General features: G+C 34.3%; 1 protein-coding gene across 5 annotated transcripts in view; it reads right to left on the bottom strand.

Moving 5' to 3' along the window:
• HERC4 (HECT and RLD domain containing E3 ubiquitin protein ligase 4) overlaps nucleotides 1–21,912 on the bottom strand; it is a 108,482-nt gene that overhangs the window by 1,618 nt on the left and 84,952 nt on the right. For 4 of the 5 annotated variants that reach the window (XM_016198405.2, XM_016198402.2, XM_016198401.2 and 1 more), the window contains 8 exons: nucleotides 20,418–20,516; nucleotides 18,247–18,414; nucleotides 17,874–18,017; nucleotides 12,056–12,222; nucleotides 11,368–11,434; nucleotides 8,685–8,767; nucleotides 5,029–5,212; nucleotides 582–684 (listed from right to left, as the gene is read on the bottom strand). In XM_016198405.2, the coding sequence (XP_016053891.1) occupies nucleotides 582–684; nucleotides 5,029–5,212; nucleotides 8,685–8,767; nucleotides 11,368–11,434; nucleotides 12,056–12,222; nucleotides 17,874–18,017; nucleotides 18,247–18,414; nucleotides 20,418–20,516 (1,015 nt within the window). Of the gene's footprint in view, nucleotides 1–581; nucleotides 685–5,028; nucleotides 5,213–8,684; nucleotides 8,768–11,367; nucleotides 11,435–12,055; nucleotides 12,223–17,873; nucleotides 18,018–18,246; nucleotides 18,415–20,417; nucleotides 20,517–21,912 lie in introns of those variants that run through there. The other variant, XM_016198404.2, reaches the window with a different exon arrangement.

Genomic DNA, 21,912 nt, shown 5'->3' with positions numbered 1-21,912 from the left:
ACGAGATTGACAAAAGCATCCCTGGCAACAGCAAGAGTATCAAAGGCTGTGTCACTGATTTAGATATATAAATTCTGACAACTTTATTTAAAAATAGAGGGACATTTACACCATGGAATACTACGTAGCTGTAAAGAAGGAGAATCTCGTACCCTTTGGGACAGTATGGATGGACCTGGAGAATATTATGCTAAGTGAAATAAGCCAGGCAGTGAAAGACAAATATCACATGATCTCGCTTATATGTGGAATCTAAAGAACTTAATAAGCTGATGAATAGATTCAATGACATGGAAGCATAGATGAGACTGACGAATGTCAGAGGGATGGAGGAGGGCGGGTGGGTGGAGGGGGAGAGAGTAACCAAAGAATTTATGTGCATATATGCACAACCCAAGGACACGGACAGTGGTGGGGAGAGAGACTGGGGAGAGGGAAGGAATGGGGTGGAACGGGTCATTGGGGAGAAAAAGGGACATCTGTAATATTTTAAACAATAAAATTTAAAAAAAAAGAAAAAAAAAAAGCTTAATAATTAGATTCCATTTTCATAAAACACAGGACTGGTTAGAAATACTTACGCAGAAATTGTTTTTTCTTTTCCAACGGCAATTCATGAAATACTTCCCAAAATATTTTTATTGTAGGATGTTCTGCCCAATACTCCCCTTTGTATTCTGTATTCTAAAAAAGAAAAACACACACAAAAAATATTAATATTTAGGGATATCAGTTTTGTCTTGAATCTGAAAAATTGACTTCACTTCCTTAGCACATTAATGTCCAAGAGTTTGAAACTCATGCGATTCAGTTGATTACCTTTATTTCCTGGGCATTTTGTAATTTGGAACTACTAGTTCCAGGGGAAAGAGAAGAAAATATGTACGAATCGACAAGAGATGTTGATTCCGCCATTTCAAAGAACATGATAGGACTGTAATATCTCCAAAATTAAATATCTAAAAGATAAACTAGAATTACTAAAATGTTAGTAGATTATTAAAGTTCAACATGGAATTACCTGTGATAATTATAAAATTTTCTTTTTCTATATTCATGAACAGAAGTCAAATTATTTATTTTCCATCCTATCTTCCCTTTAAAAAAGTGGTACTAAAAACACTAATAATTTTCTGTAGTAGTCCGTTTCCAAGATGGTGCCCCATGATCTCTGCCACCTGCTATTCATGCCCTTGTGCAGTCCCTCTCACACTGAATAGGCCTGATCTCTGAAATCATAGGATATTGCAGATATGAGAAATATATGACTTCTGAGGCTAGCTTAGGAAAAACTGACTACAGCCTCTTTTTGATCACCCACGTTGGGGGAGCCAGTTGCCATTTGATAAGGACACTCAGCTCTGTAGAGAGGTTCATGGTAAGATGCTAAGCTTTTGGCGAACAGCCACATGAGTGAGCTATCTTCTTGAAAGGGAAAATCTATCCTGAATCAAGCCTTCAGATGGCTAAAGCACCAGTCAATATCTTGATTACATCTCATAAGAGACCCCTGAGCTAAAATCACCCAGCTAAGCCATTCCTGAATTCCTGACCCACAGAAATTGTATGAGACAATAAATGTTCACTGTTATTGTTAAGCCACTAAGTTTGGGGGAAATTTGCAGTAACTTCTCCTTTAAAAAACATCAGCACTAAGAAAAGAGTGATAGGGAGGAAAGAGAATTAAGTCTATACTGTGAAGTGTTATTTTAAATCCAGTCATAGCTGCTTTAACTTTTAGTTCTTAGCAAGGACCTTTCAGCATCAGGGCCTTTGGACACACTGACCCCTCAGCCTACACCACTTAGACACATCCTCTTTATTCATCAAGCTCATTTCTATTTATCCTTTGGGGCTTAGATTAAATGTCATCTAATTCATTCAACAAGTATTTAATGAGCTTTAGTGAAAGTTTGGGCGCTGGGGAAACTGCAGGGAACCAAATCCTTACCTTTTGAAAATTACCATCTAGTCAGAAGCTTTCCCAGATTTGTGTAGCCCAGGCTAGGTTCCTTACGTCCCACTCCACTGAATTCTCTTCCTTTGCATTCATCACAGTCCAATTATTTAATGTCTAGCTAGCGTCCTCATTAGAAGGCAAAGACCATGTATCAATCTTAATAGTGCTATCTCCCTAATCTCTTAAAGTATGAGGCACCCAGCAGGGAGGGACGCAACAAATATTTACTAATGGGCTTCTTGAATTTTGCTCTCTATTGCAGCCAGGATTATCTCAATGACTGTATTTTTGAAATCTACAAAGTATTTGCTAGTAATTTGCAGAAATTTAATTTGGAGAAAATAGCTCCGATTCCAGCAATCAGTTAATGTATTAACTTGTTTGAATTAAATCCTGTGAGCACATGAGTGGGGAATGAAGGAAGATGGCTCAAGTTTTTTCTTTTTTCTCAAACCTCTAGCTGGTCCTGGGGAATGCATATAGTCCTGATAAAAGCATTTAAAGTCACAAATCATAATCACTAAAATTATAATGAACCAGATATACAATGGAAAAAACTATACTAAGTATAAGTACACTAAAATATACTAAAAAATTAATTACTCCTGTCAATTATATCTTCAGGCAAGGTTGTAAGTACTTACTGAGGGCTAGGCTCTGGGAATACAGCAGAAAACAAGGACAAAAATCCTGCCTTCGTGGTGCTCACATTGTAGTGAGGAGAAAAGAGTGACAGAGTAAAGACAATTAAGTAAAATTTATATTAAGTCAAATTCGAAGCTGAAAAATAAAGCAGGAGGCAGCTTGGGGGGTGGGTAAAAAAGGTTGAAGGGATTGAGAAGTACAAAGTGGGAGTCACAAAGTAGTCATGGAGATGTGAAGTACAGCACAGGGAATTAGTCAATAATATTGTAATAACTGTGTGGTGCCAGGTGGGTACTCGAAATATTGGGAGGAACCACTTTGTAAAGTATATGGTTATCTAACCACTATGCTGTACACCCGAAACTAATACAAAATAATACTGAACATCAACTATAATCAAAAAATAAAATAATAAAGCAGGGAAGGGGGATAATGTGTGTGCACCAGCATGCACTATTTTAGCTTAAGCTAACCACTGAAGGTCTCTGAAAAGGTATAACATAAAGTGAGAGCCAGAACCATCTGGAATTATTAAGGTGAAGAGAGTTCCAGGCACATGGAATAGCAAATAGAAAGGCCCCAAGACTGGAGTGTTTCTGGAGGGTTCTAGGCTCAGCAAAAAAGTCAACAACGCTACAGCAGAGAAAGGGAAAGGAAGAATGACAGGCGATGAGGCAAGGACAAACTGTAGGATATAAAGTATGATGAGAGGCTATTACATCATTTTCATTTTAGGGTGATTGCAGGTGGGGTACATGCTCACAGTATCTTTTTCTTTTCAGCAGATCAATTTATCCCCAAAAGAAATCTTCAATCTCCTTTCTGGAGGATTTAAGCCTGGGTACCACCTTTCTGAATACCATCCTTAGTTCTGTCTGGTCCCCCAGATTCTAAAGCCTCTCTCTGGAGTTGTCTTTTGTTGGATAGAAGAGGGTAAATGAAGGGTCTAATAATTCCTTAAATTAGCCTTAAAGTAATTCTATTGCTTTTAGTCCAACCCTAAATCCCTGCCATTAGAGTAATACGAAATAACAATTCGTGAGCCTTTCTGAAATTCTAGGGTGTGAAATGAGTTGCCTGTTGATAACTCTGTACTTCCAGAGGCTTAAAATTCAATTTTCTTTCTCTGAGTCACTCATAAATTCAACCACCTATTTTACATCTTCCAAAACTACTTTTATTCTTGTTTACTGTGTTTTATTTTTTTGGTCTGTGTATTTCTATTTCTATTCTTTCATTGTCATTCTACTGAGATTTTGGGAGTGCAAAGACAGATGTGTTTATTCCATTATGTTTAACCAGAGTCCTAAACTATTTTTTTAACTTAAAAATTTTATTCTCTAAATTATTATACCATAAAATTGATTTTTTTTCTGGTGTGTACATAGTTTTATGACTTTTAAACACATGCATATATTATTCAAGTAATCACCACCACCACCACAATCAGGATATTGAACTCTTTTGTGCTACCCCTCTGCAGTTACACACTCCTTCCACCCCTAGGCTTTGTTCACCATAGCTTTATCTTTTCAAGAGTGTCATATAAATGGAATCATACGGTATGTAATCCTTTTAGACTGGCTTCTTTCACTCAGCATAAGGATGCTGAGAGTCATCTCAGCTGCTGCATGCATCAATAGGACATCCTTTTTACTGCTCAGGAGTATTCTACTGTATGGATGTACCATAGCTGGTCTATCCATTCAACCACTGAAGGAAACCAGGGTTGCTTCCAGTTTTTGAGTTGTTTGAAGATTTTTAAAACCATAATGTTAGAAAAATTGTGGTAAAATACACAATACATAAAGTGTACTATCTTCACCCTTTACAGTTCAGTGGTAATTAAGTACATTCACACTGTTGTGCAACCATCACCACCATCCATCTCCAGACCTCTTTTCATCTTGCAAAACTGAAACTCTGTACCAACTGAACAGTAATTCCCTATTCCCCCCTTTTCTACAGATTTTTGTGTAAACATAACACCTAGGACTGGAACTGCTAGGTCAAATAGCTAGTATTCATTTATGTTATAAGAAAAATGCCAAACTGTTTCCAAAGTGGCTATACCATTTGTAGTCCCACCAGCAACATATGCGAGTTTCCAATGCTCTGTATTCTTGCTGTCTTAGTATTGTATTTTTTAAATGTTAGCTATCTTAATGGTTTTACCATTTGGTTTTAGCTGGGGCTCTATCCAGCCTCTATCATAGATGACATTTTCTATATGAATACCACCAATACCACAAATACAAAAATGCTATCTAGTTCATACACAATTAAAATCTATTCACTGTAGAGTAAGCAGGTGACAGTAATAGTGCAAAGTGGAAAAAAATAAGGACAAGATTTCCATCAATAAACCATGTTTTCCTTTTGCCTTTCCAATTAAACAATATCATAGATGTGTTTTCCCTTACCTTTTCCAGTTCCTTCCAATCATAATTGGTATTTCCAATAACCATTGCTTGTAGTTCATTAGGCTGGAAGAGCTGAAGGACTTTTCCTCCACAGACTTTATGAAAGCCCGCATGAAAAGCATCAAATAAGGAAGCCACAGATTTATTGAATATGTAATCCACATAAGCATCAACAAACTCCTGCCTAGAAATGAAAAATCATACATGCAAAGAATATAAAAATCATTTAATGGAGAATATATATTGTAGTCTTATTAAAACTTTGAGTGCTGACGTACATTTCTGCTACTTATTTACAAAACTGATTATAAGCAGGGTTCAAAGGGAATAAAGTCTTTACGGAGGAATATGTAATTCTTTCTATACAAAAATCTGATATATCTATGAGTCATGTAGACTTATTATCATTCACGACCATTCTTAGGCTATTCCTAAGTGAAACATGTTATTTCCTAATAGGAAGAATAATGATGCAACTGGCTACCAAAAGAATTTTAAAATAGTCACGAATTACTTACAATTTATACGCATCACTCCACAAGCATTCCTGAAAAGAGTGATCTGTTAAATGTATTAGGTGATGAAAAATGAAAGCTTTAGGATTCAGACTATCTGACAGACTGTAGTCTGTTTTTCCCTGGGTTGCAATAAATCTGGAACAAAACATTTAAAAAACTAAATACTAAGAGGGGTAATTAAGCATTCTTTTAAGATAATCATTAAAGACTACAAGTGTAGTTTCTTTTCAGATGCATGTTTGTATATACAAGTACATACACACACACACAAACTTCTGATGCTTTTTTGCCTGTTATGATACAAAAGGAAACTCTAAAGAAAAAAAGGAAGCCCCTTTACCCGGTAATTAGAATTACAATTTTATTCAATTTGTTCTGTTAGCCATAAGCACTTTATGCAGCTATCTGGTGAAATAAATAAAATAAGAATGGGTACTAGAGGATTTCAGTATTTTATACTCTTGTCTTCCAAAATAAAAAGGATGATTCTTCAAATGGAAATACCAGTAAATTTAGTCATCTACAGATAATTTTCTTAGAAAATTGTAATTCCAAACTGAATTTACAAAGGGGAAAAAAAGGTTAAAGGAGGCCATTGTAAAATATGATATAGGTTCTGATAAGAAACATAATTTTGTAATGTATAATTTTATAATTCACCTAATTAGAAAGTCAAACTTACCTATACTAGTTAAATCTCTTAAAAGTCCCTTAAGCAAAAAAGGCTAAATTGCTTTATGTGCTAGTATATTTATCTCCAACACATTATGTAAGACTGATAGTACACAATCAAAATTCTTTAAATTATTTCTAAAGTAAATATTCATGTGAAATAATATTTTTTACAAACTTAAAGAATTAGTCCAACAATAGAAACTTTAAAAGTAGAAGAAAAGTATTTCTAAATCAGTCAAAGTTTCTCAAAAGCAAGATTAAAGAATAGCTAGAAAGACCTAATTTTTTTCACATTATTTTAGAAACAGTTTCGTTTTTATCAAAGTAAGACATACACACAGTTAAAAATGTCAGTAATAATTCTGAACAGCCAACATTTACTGAGCACATACATGTGCTAGGTACTATTCTAAGCCTCTTAAAATTATTGTCTCATTTAATCCTCAAAATAACTCCATGCAGTAGGTACAATTTATCATCCCATTTTACAGAAAAGGAGACCGAGGCACAGAGACATCAACTAATTTACCTAAATTTATACAGGTTTAAGGAACAGAATCAGGGTTATAATCATTGGGATGAAATCCCTGGCAAAAGCCATTATACTGCTCTAAAGAATTAGAACAGTAGAGAACAAAGCAAGTTCTGGCTTACACCTTTCCACCAGAAATTCCTGCCATTCAAAGGCAACTGTTCGTTAACTCTCTGCTATACCTCCTGGTAGTTACCTTCAAACTTCAACAACATAGTTCTATTGTTATTTCTTGACTTCCAAATTTAAATATTATCTAAAGAACTGAGTACCTATTGTGAAAAGTGAGGATTTCCCTTTTATGTAATTGCCCTACTCTCGCTTTGCCTCGCAGAATGTTCCCATTATAACAATTTGGGGTTTAACATTAGTTGTTAACATTTTTATGATTTAAATATTATTCACAATTAAGCTACAGAGTATTATATGGTTACCTTTCTTTTCTTAAAGAGAACTTTGGCTTCCCTTGGTTTTACTTCATCCCCAATGTCAACAGAACTGTTAACCTTCTCTATTCATTCCAATAAATTAGCCTCAGCTGTACTCTCCTGAAGCCCTCCATCCTCTCGATCTAACCGGATGGGGTGCTCCTCCTACATACTGTTCCTGTACAAGGAATCCTCTTTGCCCCTCTCCTATACTGGATTCTATTTTGGGAGATTCCATGTCTTCCTCTTTCTTGGTTTAATTGCTTATTTTGGTAGAACACACCCTCCAACTTCCTGAGAAAAATGCACTGGAAGGGATATTCTCTGAGGCTCTGCATGTATAAAAATGTTTTTCATACACCCACATGCTTAAAAGTTTCAATATAAAATTCTAAGTTAAAAATCACTTTCTCCCAGAATTTTGACCTTTTAGCTTCAGTGTCATTCATTAGAAGTCTATTATTCTGGCTGTTTAATTCTTTGTATATGGTCTACTTTTTTTTTTTTTTCCTGGACGGGTTTTAGGGCTCCTTTTATTCCAGAATTTTGAAATTTCATGTATTTTGTCCTGTTATCTTTTTTTCACTCCATGCTTTCAATCGTAAAAGGCACTGCAGCTCTGGGAAGTTTTTCAGTACCATTTCTTTGACAAATTTCATTCATTCCATTTCTTTTAATTTTTAACAGTATCCATATGGATGCTACCCTTATCATTCTGAGGATACTGACTTCAGTTGCTTCATCCTGCGCTGTTTCTGTTTCCTTGGAATTCTTTTTGAGTGTTTTGGTCTTTCCTTAAATGTCTACTGACCTTTGGCTATCCATTCACATTTAAAAGTTAGGCAGTTTTACCAGAGAAGAATCCTCCAATATATAATGTCAAATAGGAAGGAGCTATAGATGCCCAAACTAGATTTTCAGTTCAGCCACTTGTCCCTGGCTGTGTCTAACAGTCCTCAAACCCAAAGTACCTTTACTTCAATCTCTCCAGAAGGCAAATTTCCAATCTTCCGCTAAGGCTTGAGAGGGGAAGATTACAGCTGGTGTGATAAGGGAAATGGGTTTCTAACTGCTGCTTATAACAGCCAATCTATCTGTTTCCAGCATTCCCCTAGGCTCCATGAACTTTCTTATTTTTTTATTCTCAATTCCAAAACCTTTGTTCTACAATCTGAACTGGCTACCTTCTTGGCTACTCCCAGTCCATCTTATGTTCCAGTTTTCTCTAGTTGGCTAAAGTTAGTTACCACTGTTTTCTAGCTTCCAAAAATGTGTTTGCTGTTTTCTCTTCTTCCTTCTCTTTGTTCTTGTTATGATCTTTTTAACCCTTTATTTATTAATATCTTGAAGAGATTTCAGGAGCAAAAGGCAAATTACTTACTCACTGACCATTAAAAAACTTTTATGTGAGTAAAAACTTAAGGTTGTGACAGGTTTCTAAGTACAGAAAAAAATGCCTACTGAATCTTAATACTACCACTGATGCTGCTATAATTCACTTACCGATTTTGTTTGTTAACAGCTGTGTCTGCACCATTTAGAACCAGCTCTTTCACTTCTGTTGCACCAAAGTTTTCAACTGTGATCTATTTAAATTTTTAAAAAAAGTCAATGTCAGACCCAAAATTTATTAGATTATTTTAATAACCTATTATTATATTCTACCTTTCTCTCATTAAATATAAGAACTAATAAATCTGAGGTAAAATTCGGCTACCATAAGCTTATTTGAATTCTGCATAAAGACACAACTACAAATTTTCATCTTCTCTAGTAGTTTGAAATCCTACCTCGACTAATTACAAATTACCAAATGGTTGGCTAGTTAAGAATAGGAAACTGAGTATTTTATCATGCATAAAATTTTAGAATGGTCATCAAGAGTAAAATATTAGAAAGGATGTTTTCCTTGGAAAATAGAAATCAAGTGTCAGAATGCATTCAGCATAGACAGCTATGCATTCTTACCACATGAAAGCTGCTAGTCCTGCATTCCTCCAATCTGCTTTGTTGCATTGATCATAGGCGGATTTTCCAGTTATGTCATTAACTTAGTTTATAAAGACAATTGGTTATTTTGAATTTTTTATTCCCCTCACTAGTACAGCTAACTTTCCTATAAATATTACCATTCCCACCTTTGCATCTTTTCTCTTTCTATTCCCTCTCTTTTGGGATATTATCCTCTTTTATTAAAACATTTTTTTAGTACCTGGTATCTATCTATAAAACACTATGGTGGGAGTGACATGATAAGAGATAAATAAATCCCTGATCAGGAGTTTACTATCTAGTAAAGGTGGAGAAATGTGATTATGTAAACAACTCATTATAATAAAATAAATGTTATAATAGAGACATGACAAAATGCTATCGGTCCACAGAGGAAAGAAAACTTACTTCTCCTGGAGGAGTCTGAAAGACCTTGAGGGAGAAATGTCATTTGAAAAGCACCCAGAAGAGTGAGGAGGGCTCTGAAAAACTGGGAGGGGTGGGGTTTCTGATTGAGCACATAGACTGAACACAAGCACCGATATGAAAGTAGATACCAAGTCCTGAAAAACGTATGGCGCTAAAAAACAAGAAGGTAGGGTATGTGAAAGAAAAATGTCTTTGAAGCCCACTCTAAATTATTCTGCAAGCAAGAGCCATTAAAAATCTCTAGGAAAGCCTGGCCAGCGTGGCTCAATGGTTGAGTGTCAACCTAAGCACCAAGAGGTTGCTGATTCAATTTCCAGTGAGGGCTCATGCCCGGGCTGCAGGCTTGATCCCTAAGCAGGGTGTGTGCAGGAGGCAGCCGATCGATGTTCTCTCTCATCAATACTTCTATCTCTCCCTCTCCCTTCCTCTCTCTCTAAAAATCAATTAAAAAAAATATATATATATATATATTTAAAAAATTTTTTTTAAAAAGAAAAAATCTCTAGGAAAGAAACGGCAGTGGATATGTTTGAATTACCATAGTTCTTGAATACACTAAGCATTCACAAACTTAGTGATTGATAAATTAGAAATCGAATTGCTCAGAACCCAACGTTTAAGTCAATTGAAATGATCAATAAAGATTAGAAGATAACTGATATGCTTATAAGTGAATTAACTGAAAAGGGGAATCAAAATTTCATAGTTGCAAGAAAGTCCAAGAAGAATTTTTTTCTTGACAAAAACAATTATTCAAATAAATTTATTTCACCATAAATCTATCAATTTGCTTAAAATTGCACCATGTGCCAATTCTTAAAATAATCAAAGAATAGATACATTTTTCTGAGGGGGCACATAATTTTTTTTAGCAAATTGTATGAGCAGAATATGGTATATTTTGTTAGCTCTGACCACAAGATCACAATGAGGACTGTTTGGCAGGTAAACAAATATAAAAATAAGGTTTTTAAAAATAAAAAACACAACAAAAAACCTGGAGATTTTACCTTTTCCCAAGAGTCTAATTTATAATATTCAAATCATTCCCTTCTGAAGTGCCTTATCATAATCTTTACTGATTTTCTCATCCTTAATTGTCAACTAGTCTACTTTTACCAGGTTCTCATTTGTGACTGGATGAGTTATTCAACATCCCTTTCACAAAATTAACATAATTATGCATCTTTCATAAGATCTGCAGTTTCATTTTCCAAATAATATTCCAATGTACTTGCATTTCTATTATGTATGTCAGCCAACAGTAAGACAAAATGGGCGAGAACGAATGTTAGTGTGAAACAGAAAGGGATGTCTGAGTGGGAATCTTAAAAGTAGTAAGTCTGTTAATGAATATTCTCATGTTACAATAATCTGCTTCTCTAAACATTTTTGTAATTACAGACTCAAAAATGAACACCTGAATAAAGAGGACCCCTGGTATTTGTAAAGATCTGTAGCATAATGACAAAGTGCATAGGCTTTGAAGTCACATGGCTGGGTATAAATACTATCTCTGACATGTAATGATTGTTTTCAGTTTTCCTCATCTGTAAAATAAGGACAATAATACCAATCTCACAGGATTGTTACGAGGATTAAATGAAATAATGCATGTACTAGGACTAGCATATAGTTAATGCTCAATAAATGTTAGCTAAAGGGTTCTTTAAAATTCCATTAAAATAAAGAAATACCATAAGGCACAGCTGTTAAATAAAAGAGTTGATGAATAATCAGGCTACCCTATGTCTTTCCATCTTACCGTAAAATTAAGACAAAATGTTTCCTCGACATCGTCTTCTGGATAATCCAGTAATTGTTGCATGCTTCTGCAAAACAAAAAATGTGCCTTTTAGGTAAAACATGACTGGGCATTTTGACTATTTTGCTTATGAGTAAATATATAATTCTCATTCATTCTTGATAAAATCCTTTTATTAATCTGTACTTTTTTTCAGAATGGTAGATGTACCATAGCAAACAAACAATGTTGAAGAAAAAAATAAAGTTTAAAATTTTTATCTCTTCCTCAGAATACAAAGGTCATATATCCACCCGTTTGCAACATTTGTCCTTATTTATATACAATTTTCATTCCATTTTATGTAATAAATAAAAATAAATTTTACATATTTCAGCTAGGCACGAAGGTGATCATAAGTAAAAGTCCAAGTAAATCATTTAACTACTCTCAGGAAACATCTTCCTAAATTTATTATCTGATATTCACGAAGTATTGTTAAACCACTAAAAATTTGGCAGATGGTTTTATACTTGTAAGTTTTTCAGTAGAAAATTTTGGATCTGAGTTAACACATTGTGCTTTCCTTCATTAGACAGCTTTTATTTTGGAAATTCAGTAACAACAAAACACAGTCATTCCTAAAAGGAAAGCTTTCTGTACTTTCCCTATTTCCTAAACCCCACCCTTGCCACTTTTTACAACTAACCTCCCAACAGCAGGCATTAGTTCTTTCAAATCATCCAGGGATGGCTTCTTTTTCAGTAGTTTCTTATATAAAGCCAAAGGAAAGTGGAGGTCCACAATAGTAAAATTATAAATAGCTAGTCCACAGATAACACCAATCAAATGGAACAAATCACTGTCTTCAAATGTCTAAAAATACAAGAAAAAAAGGTAAACACTTGTTCTCCAAGTTAAAAGAGTAAATATTTTCTGATTACAAAACCAAATACCTATAGTAGGAAATTTGGAAGATATAAAAAAAAGTAATGAATAACAAGAAAAATTTTCATTCTCTTTCCTGTCTCCCAGGGATATATCATTGTTAGTTTTTTTGCACATTTCCATCCAATGCATTCTCTAAGACAAAGCTGAAATCTAGCTGAGATCGTACTACACACATAACTTCACAACTGGCATTTCCCCCCAGAAATATAAGCATCCTCATATCATTAAACATTAAATTAATAAATGATTAGAACCTTTTTCTGAGCTAAAAAGGTACATTCAAAATATGGAAAATAAAAAAGGATAAAACTATTCAGAAATGACTTTAAAAATATTTTTATGTATTTTCATCTACTAGAAGTTCAGAAAAATATTCAGGAAAACATATTTAAGGTTTCCTTACTTTTCTAATTACAACCTAAGTATTTTCTTATATCATCAAATATTCTTCCAGAACATGATTTTTAATGGCTGCGTATTACATCATATAAAAGTATCATGTTGCTAAGTTAGCTATTCACTGTAACTGGAAATTTGTATTATACTGATACACTGAAAACAATGCTTATTCCACCTCTCCCCCCATCTTTAGAGAAATAACATATGGTCACAGAAAAATCTGTGAGCATGAAAGTTAAGAGAAAAAAGTTTTTAAAAGTGGATTTGGGGCTCCAGTTATGGTTCATTTACCATCTAGCTTCTGTTTTCAAACATAAAAAATATTTATCTAACATGGTGGCTGTGAGGATTAAATGTATCTAAAATGCTTTTAGCACAGTTCCTGAAGCACACAGTAAAAGCTCAATAAATGTTAGTTATTCTAACTAGCTACTAATATTCAAAATAAGATGGGGATTTTTTTGCATATATTTTGGTCCAGTTTGGAATATTTTTCCTTAGGAGAAATTCTGCTTTGAAAGGAAGGATTACAAAGTGAAAAAGTAGCTAAGCTTACTACAAAAATGTTTTCCTCCACATCTGTTCCAGTTTATACTGCTATTTGTAGTCCAGGAAAATGCCTATTTTTCTACACTTTCATCTATATATATACACTATGAACATGTAAACACACATTTCTGCCTGAGTTGAAAATGACTTGTTTTAGTATGTATTTTTGACTGCTAGTGATACTGAGAATTGGGGGTTGGTATGCACTTGTCAAATGCTTCTTCACATACTAGCCCATCAAGTTTTCAGGGGCTGGTGCCCTCTCATATATTCGTATTTGAATTCCTCACACACTAGGGGTAGTCGCCCTTGTCACATTTGTTACACATATCCTGTCTGTTACGAGCCTTCTACTTTTATGTTTCTGTTTGCATAAATTTCATATTTGTCAGTGTCAAATTTATCTTTTTCCTTTGTGGTGCTTTTAAGTTTAACAAGTCCTTCTTAAATAGGGCAGGCTGCATAATGTTACCCTTTCTTCCTTCTGAAATCCCTCTGAATGAGAATAAAGGGAGAAAAATAGCATAAACCCTCAAGAAAAAAACTAGGGGAGTGTTTTAAAAGCACTGAAGAGATGTTCATATTTCAAAATATGAAAAATAGATAAACGGCTGGTAACTGATTTGGTTTGCATAAAACCTGCAATAGTAGCTTATAGGAAAAAAACCAATGAAAAACAAATTAATTGGTGCTGCAGGCTTAGGAGGATCTGGAAGTGCCAATCAATATCTTCAAAGTCAGAGGGGTATTAGAGTGGGATTGCAAACAGAAGTTTGGTAGAAAGTCCTTTGCCTTTCTAGAGAGGATGAACCAAAGAAGCTCCGGAATCTGAGCCAGTCGATGAAAGTGATCAAATGAAGACCTATATAGTGAACAGACTTCCCTTTCCAGTATTTGGAACACTACTAAAATACTAACAGACAGGGTTACAATCTTTCTTTAAAATCCACAGAGGTGTCTGGCCAGGTGTGGCTCAGTGGTTGAACATTGACCTAGGACCCAGGATATCACGGTTTGATTCTTGGTCAGGGCACATGCCTGGGTTGTGGGCTCGATCCCCAGTCAGAGGTGTGCAGGAGGCAGCCAATCAATGACGACTCTCTCATTATTGATGTTTCTATCTCTCTCTCTCCTTCTCCTTTTCCTTCTCTGAAATCAATGAAGATACATTTTTTAAAAAATAAAAAGTAACAGGGTAAAAAACTTCATATGCTGACATTTAAGGGTTCCCCTCATTAAAAGCCCCCACCTACTCACTCTATGAATAAGGCCTGTAAATCATAAATGTGCATGACTATACATGTAAAATATCTAGGTAGCTTTTCAGTGTCACACTTTAAATGTGAATAAACAGTCAAGGATCACAAGAAAAAGATAAAAGAAACCTGAAGGAATAAGAGGTACTGTGGGAAACAAAAAACTGTCAAACAAAAAAGTGTCTAGTATTCAACAAAAATGTATTAAGCATGCAAAGAAAAGAAAAAAATTGTCCATTCACAAGAAAAAAAGAAATTAATATAACCTGCCCTTGAGAAAGCCCAGACATTGGACTTACAAGATGAAGATTTAAATTAACTGTCTTAAATATGTTCAAAGAGCTAAAGAACCATAAACAAACAAAAACAGAACAAAAAACTAAAGAAAAGCAGGATAACAATATCTCATAAAACAGGGAGCATCAATAAAGAGATAGAAATTATCTACTTTCAAAAATAACAGCATAAAAAAGAATGAAGAAAATGAGCAGAGCCTAAGGGATCTGTGGGGCACCATCAAGTGTACCATCACAGAAATAGTAGAGTTCCAGAAGGAGAGGAGAGAAAGAGGTAGAAAAATATTTGAAAAAATGGTGGAACACTTCCCAAATTTGATAGAAGACATAAATCTAATATCCAAGAAGCTCAACAATCTCCAAGCATGACAAACTCGAGATCCACACCCAAGCACATTTATAATCAAAGTGTTGAAAGCCAATTATGAAAAGAATATTGAAAGCAGCAAAAGAGAAGCAACTCATCACATAGTAGGGCTTCTCAATGAGATTAACAGCTAATTTCTCATCAGAATCCATGCATTCCAAAAGGCAGTGGAATTACTATTTAAAGGGCCAAAAGAAAAAACTGGCAAATAAGAATTCTATGTCCAGGAAATCTCAGATAAAAACTGAGGCAATTTTTTTCTATTAGACCTTCCCTACAAGAAATGCTGAAGTGTGTAGGCTGAAAGGAAAGAGTGTTACATAGTAACTTAAAGCCATACAAAAAAATAAAGAACTCTGATAAGGTAGCTATAAAGGTAGATACAAAAGTTAATATAATATTATTGTATTTTTAATTTATAACTCCTCTTTTCCCCCTATATGGTTTAAAAAAAAAACAAATGCAGCCTGGCCAGGAGTGGCTCAGCTGTTGAGCATCAACCTAGGATCCAGGCGATTGTGGTTCAATTCCCAGTCAGGGGCATGCAGGAGGCAGCCAATCAATGATGACTCTCTCATCATTGATGTTTCTCTCTCTTCCTCTCCTTCCCTCTCTCCGAAATCAATAAAGATATATTTTAAAAACAAAACAAAGTCCAAATGCATAAACTAATTATTCTATATTAATGGGCTTACAATGTATAAAGCTGTAAGTTGTAAAGATAACAAAGTGGGAAAGACAGACAGCTGTTCTAGGAGCAGAGTTTCTATATATTATTAAGTTGGTATTAATTCAAACTAGATTGCTATAAAGTCAAGATGGTAATTGTAACCCTCAGAGCAACTACTAAGAAAATAACAGAAATATATATAGAAAAGGAAATGAGAAGGAAATCAAAACAATACACTAGAAAAAATATCGATTAAACACCAAAAAAGAGGCAGTAAAGAAAAAAGATAGCAAAATGGCAGAAGTGCTTCCTTATCTAAATGACATTAAATGTAAATGAATTAAATTTTGCAATAAAAAAGCAGAGACTGGCAGAATGGGTTTACAAAAGAAAACAAACCATGATTCAACTATATGCTGTCTACAGCCTCGCTTTAAGACACAACTAGGTTGAAAGTAAAAGTTTGGAAAAATATATTAACCAAAAGATAGCTGAGTAAAAACAAGACTTTTAAGTCAAATATTGTTACAAGAGACAAAAAAAAGACATATATTGATAAAAGTGTCAATTCATCAAGAAGATACATTTACATACAAATATATATGTTACTATATAGCTTCAAGATATATAAAGCAAAAACTGACAGAATTGAAGGGAAAAATACAGTTCTAAAATAATAGTTGGGGGCTTTAATACCCTACTTCCAGTAAGGGATAGAACAATCAAAAAATCAATAAGGAAATATGAGGACTTAACACTATAAGTCAATTAGATCTAATAGCTAGACATAGAACACTTTCCAGGACAGGTCATATGTTAGGTCACAAGAGTCTCAATATATTTATAAAGGCTAAAATCATTTAAAAATATAAGACTATAATGGAATGAAATTAGAAATCAATAACAGAAATATGAAAAATTCACAAAGACTGTGAAAATTAAACAACACCCTTAAACAACAAATGGGTCAAAGAAGGTATCACAAGGGAAATCAGAAAATACTTTAGAGACTACTGAAAATGAAAATACAACATACAAAAACTTATTGGATGCAGAGAAAGCACTATTTGGAGAAAAATTTATCCACAGAATCACAAAAAGAAAAGCAAAAACTAAACCCAAAGGTAGCAGAGGGAGAAAATTCAGTTGGCTCTCTGTAGCTGAGGGTTTTGCATCTAACCCAGATTGAAACAGTAATTTTTATCTGTGACTAGAAATCTGTGGATGCAGAGGGCTGATAGTATGCACTGACTGATCTACACCATTTTATATAAGGGATTTAAGCGTCCACACGTTATGGCACTCAAGGGAGGTCCTGGAACCAATCTTCCTTAGATACTGAGGGATGACTGTAATAAAGATTAAAGTGAAGATAAAAGAAATAGAGAATTAAAACAACAATACACAGAAGCAATAAAAACAAAAGCTGATTCTTTTAAAAGAGCAACAAAATTGACAAACCTTTGACTAGAATAACCAAGAAAAAAAGAGAGATGACTCACTTTATTTTTATTTTTAGAGAGAGAGGAAGAGAGAGGGTGGAGGAGAGAGAGAACATCAATTTGTTTTTCCACTTATTTATGCATTCATTGATTGATTTTTATATGTGTCTGACCAGGGATTGAAGCCGAAACCTTGGCTTTATTTACAAAACCATGTGCTGGAAAGAACTTAGCTCATGGACTATAGTTTGCTGAATAGTTACCTCTGCCCTAAATGATAAAGGTAGAGAAATCAATGATCCCTAATGATAAAGTTAAGCTGGTAATTATTATTCAATCCTCAAATCTAAATCAGCAGAAGGAATGGTCATCATTTTCAAATTATTTTGCTAATTTGAAATGTGTGGTAAGCATTAACGTGTTTTGATGACTCTGAGTCCAAAGTTTATGATTTTTCAAATTTCAACACAGCCGATTTCTGAATCAAATATGTTAGGAATCCAGTGATAACTCTTATTTACTGAGTTCACTTGATACATACAGGTATACATACATAGGTATATACACAGAAATAATTTAGATGGTTGGGTTTTTTACCTTATCAGAAAACCAAATGAGTCTGGAATCTTCATAATACCTAAACATGCCATATTTAGGATCCAATAATTCCCTCATGATGAGCAAGAAAAATTCTTTGCGTACCCCTCCTGCATCAACAGCATCTTCTCCAACAAATATAACCTAAGAGAGCATAATGTAAACACTGAATGTAAAGAAATGAAAGTATATTCTGGAGATCTTATAACATATTACTGATTACAGAAAAATGCTCAGCAATTAACAGTTTAAAAAAATTTTTAAGGATATAACTTTATGAAGTTTCGAAGATACACTAAAAACAAATAGGAAAACTTTAAGCATATTTTCTGAATAAAAATCCCAATTATACAACGGAAAAAAGTCAAATTACCTTGAGCGGCTTTTTGTAGTCTATATTCTTTGTTTTCCTAAGGACTTCCATTGCATCTCCTACAATATTTTCTCTACGTACCACTAGAATTAGGCAGGGATTCACAGATTCGATCACTGGGAGAAAAAGAGAGGAGACATTCTGTCTGTGGGCCTGGTCAATAGCCATCTGGAAGACAGAAGATTAAAATTTTAATAGCAATGTACAAAGACGCTACTGTGACTAAATACACCAATCTCTACCTGTTAGATATTCTCTAACCCCTAGAACAATTCCTATACTACTGAATTTATATAGCATCTAACAGTATCTAGTATAAGAGTTTAATAAACTGTGTTTTGAGTATAAAGAGTATGCTTTTGAAAATTTTACATTAATGTATAACTAATGATACCATTAAGCAAGCATGGAACTGTAATACCGATAAATCTGAACACTGCTGTTTCTCAAAAGAGAACTGGGACGAAGAGTGAGGTAAAAAAGGAATGCATTGAAATAGAGATTAACCAAAGAATTTATATGCATAAATGAATAATAACCCAGACACAGACAATAGTGTGGTGAAGGCCTGGGGTGGGGGCGGGGTAGAAGGGGTCAATGAGGGGAAAAAAGGGGACATCTATAGTACTTTCAACAATAAAGATAAATTTAAAAAAATAAAAAATAAAACCACCCTATGTGCTCACAAAGCAAGCATTTGGCTTTTACCATTTAAAGCCTTTGTTCTCTTCCCATGGTTTTCCCTGTTCTTGTTCTAAAATGGAATATCCTATATTAAATGCACCGATTAACTTATTGATTTAACAAGGGCTGCCAAAACAAAACAAACAAAAAAACTGTTTTATGAGCTGTTAGTATAGAACCCTACAAAATACCTATTTTTTTCTGTTGATGAAAATGGAAATAAGCACATCTCTAAAATCCCCCCTAGGATCTATTATTTAAATATCCAGAGGGATTTAGAATACCAAATGCATTAATTTTAAAGGAATGAAAACAGCTATCAACACTGGGGGAAAGGATTAATTTTTTAAAGCATTTTTAGAATATTAAATGCCCAAGGTCTCTTCTTATTCTTTTCTTAGTTTTCAGTCTCTACAGTTAGATATTCTATACCAGAGAGAAAAACTCAAAACCTTTTTTATTTACAGGTTCAAATGATAAAGCAAACCTACTACAGCCCTTCAAAGTCATAATGTAAACTAATTTTTAAAATCCTCATTATAAAGGAATGCTTAACATAAAACAGAGGGAGTTGGGGGAGAAGGGAGGAGGAGGAGGAGACAACCAAACTTAGAAAAATATTTTTTACTAAAACTTTCTTCAAGGAAATTTCATAACCCTCCTCCTAACAGGTGATCAAATGCATTCTACTTTAACATCATTTCACCTCTAGTCACCTCCCTCTCTTACCAAGTATATAAATAGGGGATACATAATGAAGCAAGACTTGAAACAAACCAACATTTTATCAAGTAAACTAGTAAAATTATTTATGAAGAGTGCTTATTTCTGTAATGAAAGAGGCTTATACCATTTTTTAGATATACAGGGTGTCCCAAAAAAGGTATACACACTTGAATAATTATTAATTCCAATGGGTTAAATCTGAAAAGAAAGAAACATCAATTGAGCTATCAGAAAAAAGTATGTATACATATTTTTGGGACACCTTGTATAATGATTAAAGGTTAAATTATTTTATTTTCATTTAAACATATTTAAGTAGCCCTCATAAGAAGATACATGTCACATGGAATAGTCATCTTTACAAGTACCAAAGGCACTCTGCAAAAGACCACACAGGTATAAAATGTCCCAAAGATGATTGATTATAAGCAAGTTTCAAATATTTACTTAAAAAAATTTTTTTTAGTGCGTTTTTATTGATTTTTAGAGAGAGAGGAAGGGAGAGGGAGAGAGAGATAGAAGCCTCGATAAGAAACAACATTGACAGGCTGCCTCCTGCACGCTCCCTACTGGGGAATTGAGCCAGAAACCCGGGCATGTGCCCTGGGTGGGAATTGAACAGTGACCTCTTGGTTCATGGGCTGACACTCAACCACTGGTCCACACCAGCTGGGCCCAAATATTTACTTTTTAAAAACTACATAAAAACAATCCAAAAACCACTCTCAAATCAGATTAGTACATATTATATAATATTTTACCTGCATCTGTAAGACTGCATCTGTTTGTAACAGAGTAGTTTTTGCTTGGGCATCAAATACAAATGGATATGTGCAGATTGTAACAGGGATATCTGCCAACTGGAAAAAAAAATTTAACTTATTAGTACAAATTGGTTTGTGATTTTGTGATTATATTTCTCGTAGGTACTGTCACTTCTTGTAAAGTTGATCACATTCTTGGTTTATTCATTGTGTGTCATTCAGGAATTATAAATAAAACATGTTGCTTACTTCCCAACACAGGCATACCTCGGAAATACCACAGGTTCAGTTCCTGACCACTGCAATAAAGCAAGTCATAATCTTTTTGCTGGTAGAGGCTATTGCCTTCAATTTGTAAAAACCACAACATCTGTGAAGCATAATAAAGTTCAATAAAACTAGGTATGCCTATATAGAATTTTTAGTGATAAACTCAATTCCTAGTATCAGGAGGGAATTATTCTTGAGTGTCCACAAAAACATAAATTACAAGTATCTTTTGCTTAACATATTAACTCCAAGTTTCAGTGAAGTAGATTGCAAATTTATTCTAAAATTAGGGACCTCCAAATAAACACAGTACTTAGTTCATAAAAGCCAGGGCTACTCTAGCAACAGAGGCCAATGATAAAGCAATCTGCTTATTTATTCATTTAAGAGATATTTACTGCAAGCGATTAGGGTGCTACCATTAATGAGCCTAACCATCTGTTCATTCAACATACAAAATAAGCACCACCAGAATTATTACGCTCTGTCAACCTTTAAAACTGGTAGGACTGATCTATTATACCTATTATATCATGTTAGTCATCTTATACATAATTATTTATCCTTGCAGGTAATGCAGTAATGGACTGTTAAATGTTTTAACAGTTCAGAAGAATGAAAGCTATGAGCTGCAGTCACGGACTCGGGAGTTGGATGAGGACGGTTCCGACCGTAGGCCCAACAAGCACCACTTCGGTGCCCACCCCAGGAGAGGGCTGGCTAAGGCTCCCAGGGAGCACTCAATACAGCAGGAACAACCCACTTCTTTTTAAGGGCTTAGCAAGTTCTTTATGTTGGTCTGAATCTGTACTTCTGTCCATCACTGTCCATCACTTTGTTTTGTATTTCAGTCTTCATTTTGCCTCTGCAGGGAAGTATATGTGGTTTAAATATTTCAAGTCCTCATGCTCCTTCCCTAAGATGTCTTTTTTCCCACACTAAACACTCCCAGTTTTCTCAATCATTCTGAAAATATGGTTTTCAGCTCTTCATCATCATAACTGCCTTCTTTTAAATGTATTTCAATTTGTCTAATGTTCTCTTAACTATGGCCACAAAAACCAAAATAATCCCGTAGTGCCCAACCAATATAGAATATCCACTCTTTGTCCTCAACATGTAAGACAACACCTGAATTGTATTTTTACAGTAAATTAATTATTCTTCACTATATTTCATATGAATTTTTTTTTTTTACCTCCATTCTGTATTTGTGTCACTA

The sequence above is a fragment of the Miniopterus natalensis genome, chromosome 14, assembly GCF_054644295.1.
Source record: "Miniopterus natalensis isolate mMinNat1 chromosome 14, mMinNat1.hap1, whole genome shotgun sequence".
Classification (NCBI taxonomy): domain Eukaryota; kingdom Metazoa; phylum Chordata; class Mammalia; order Chiroptera; family Miniopteridae; genus Miniopterus; species Miniopterus natalensis.
This window is presented reverse-complemented; position numbering and strand designations above follow the sequence as displayed.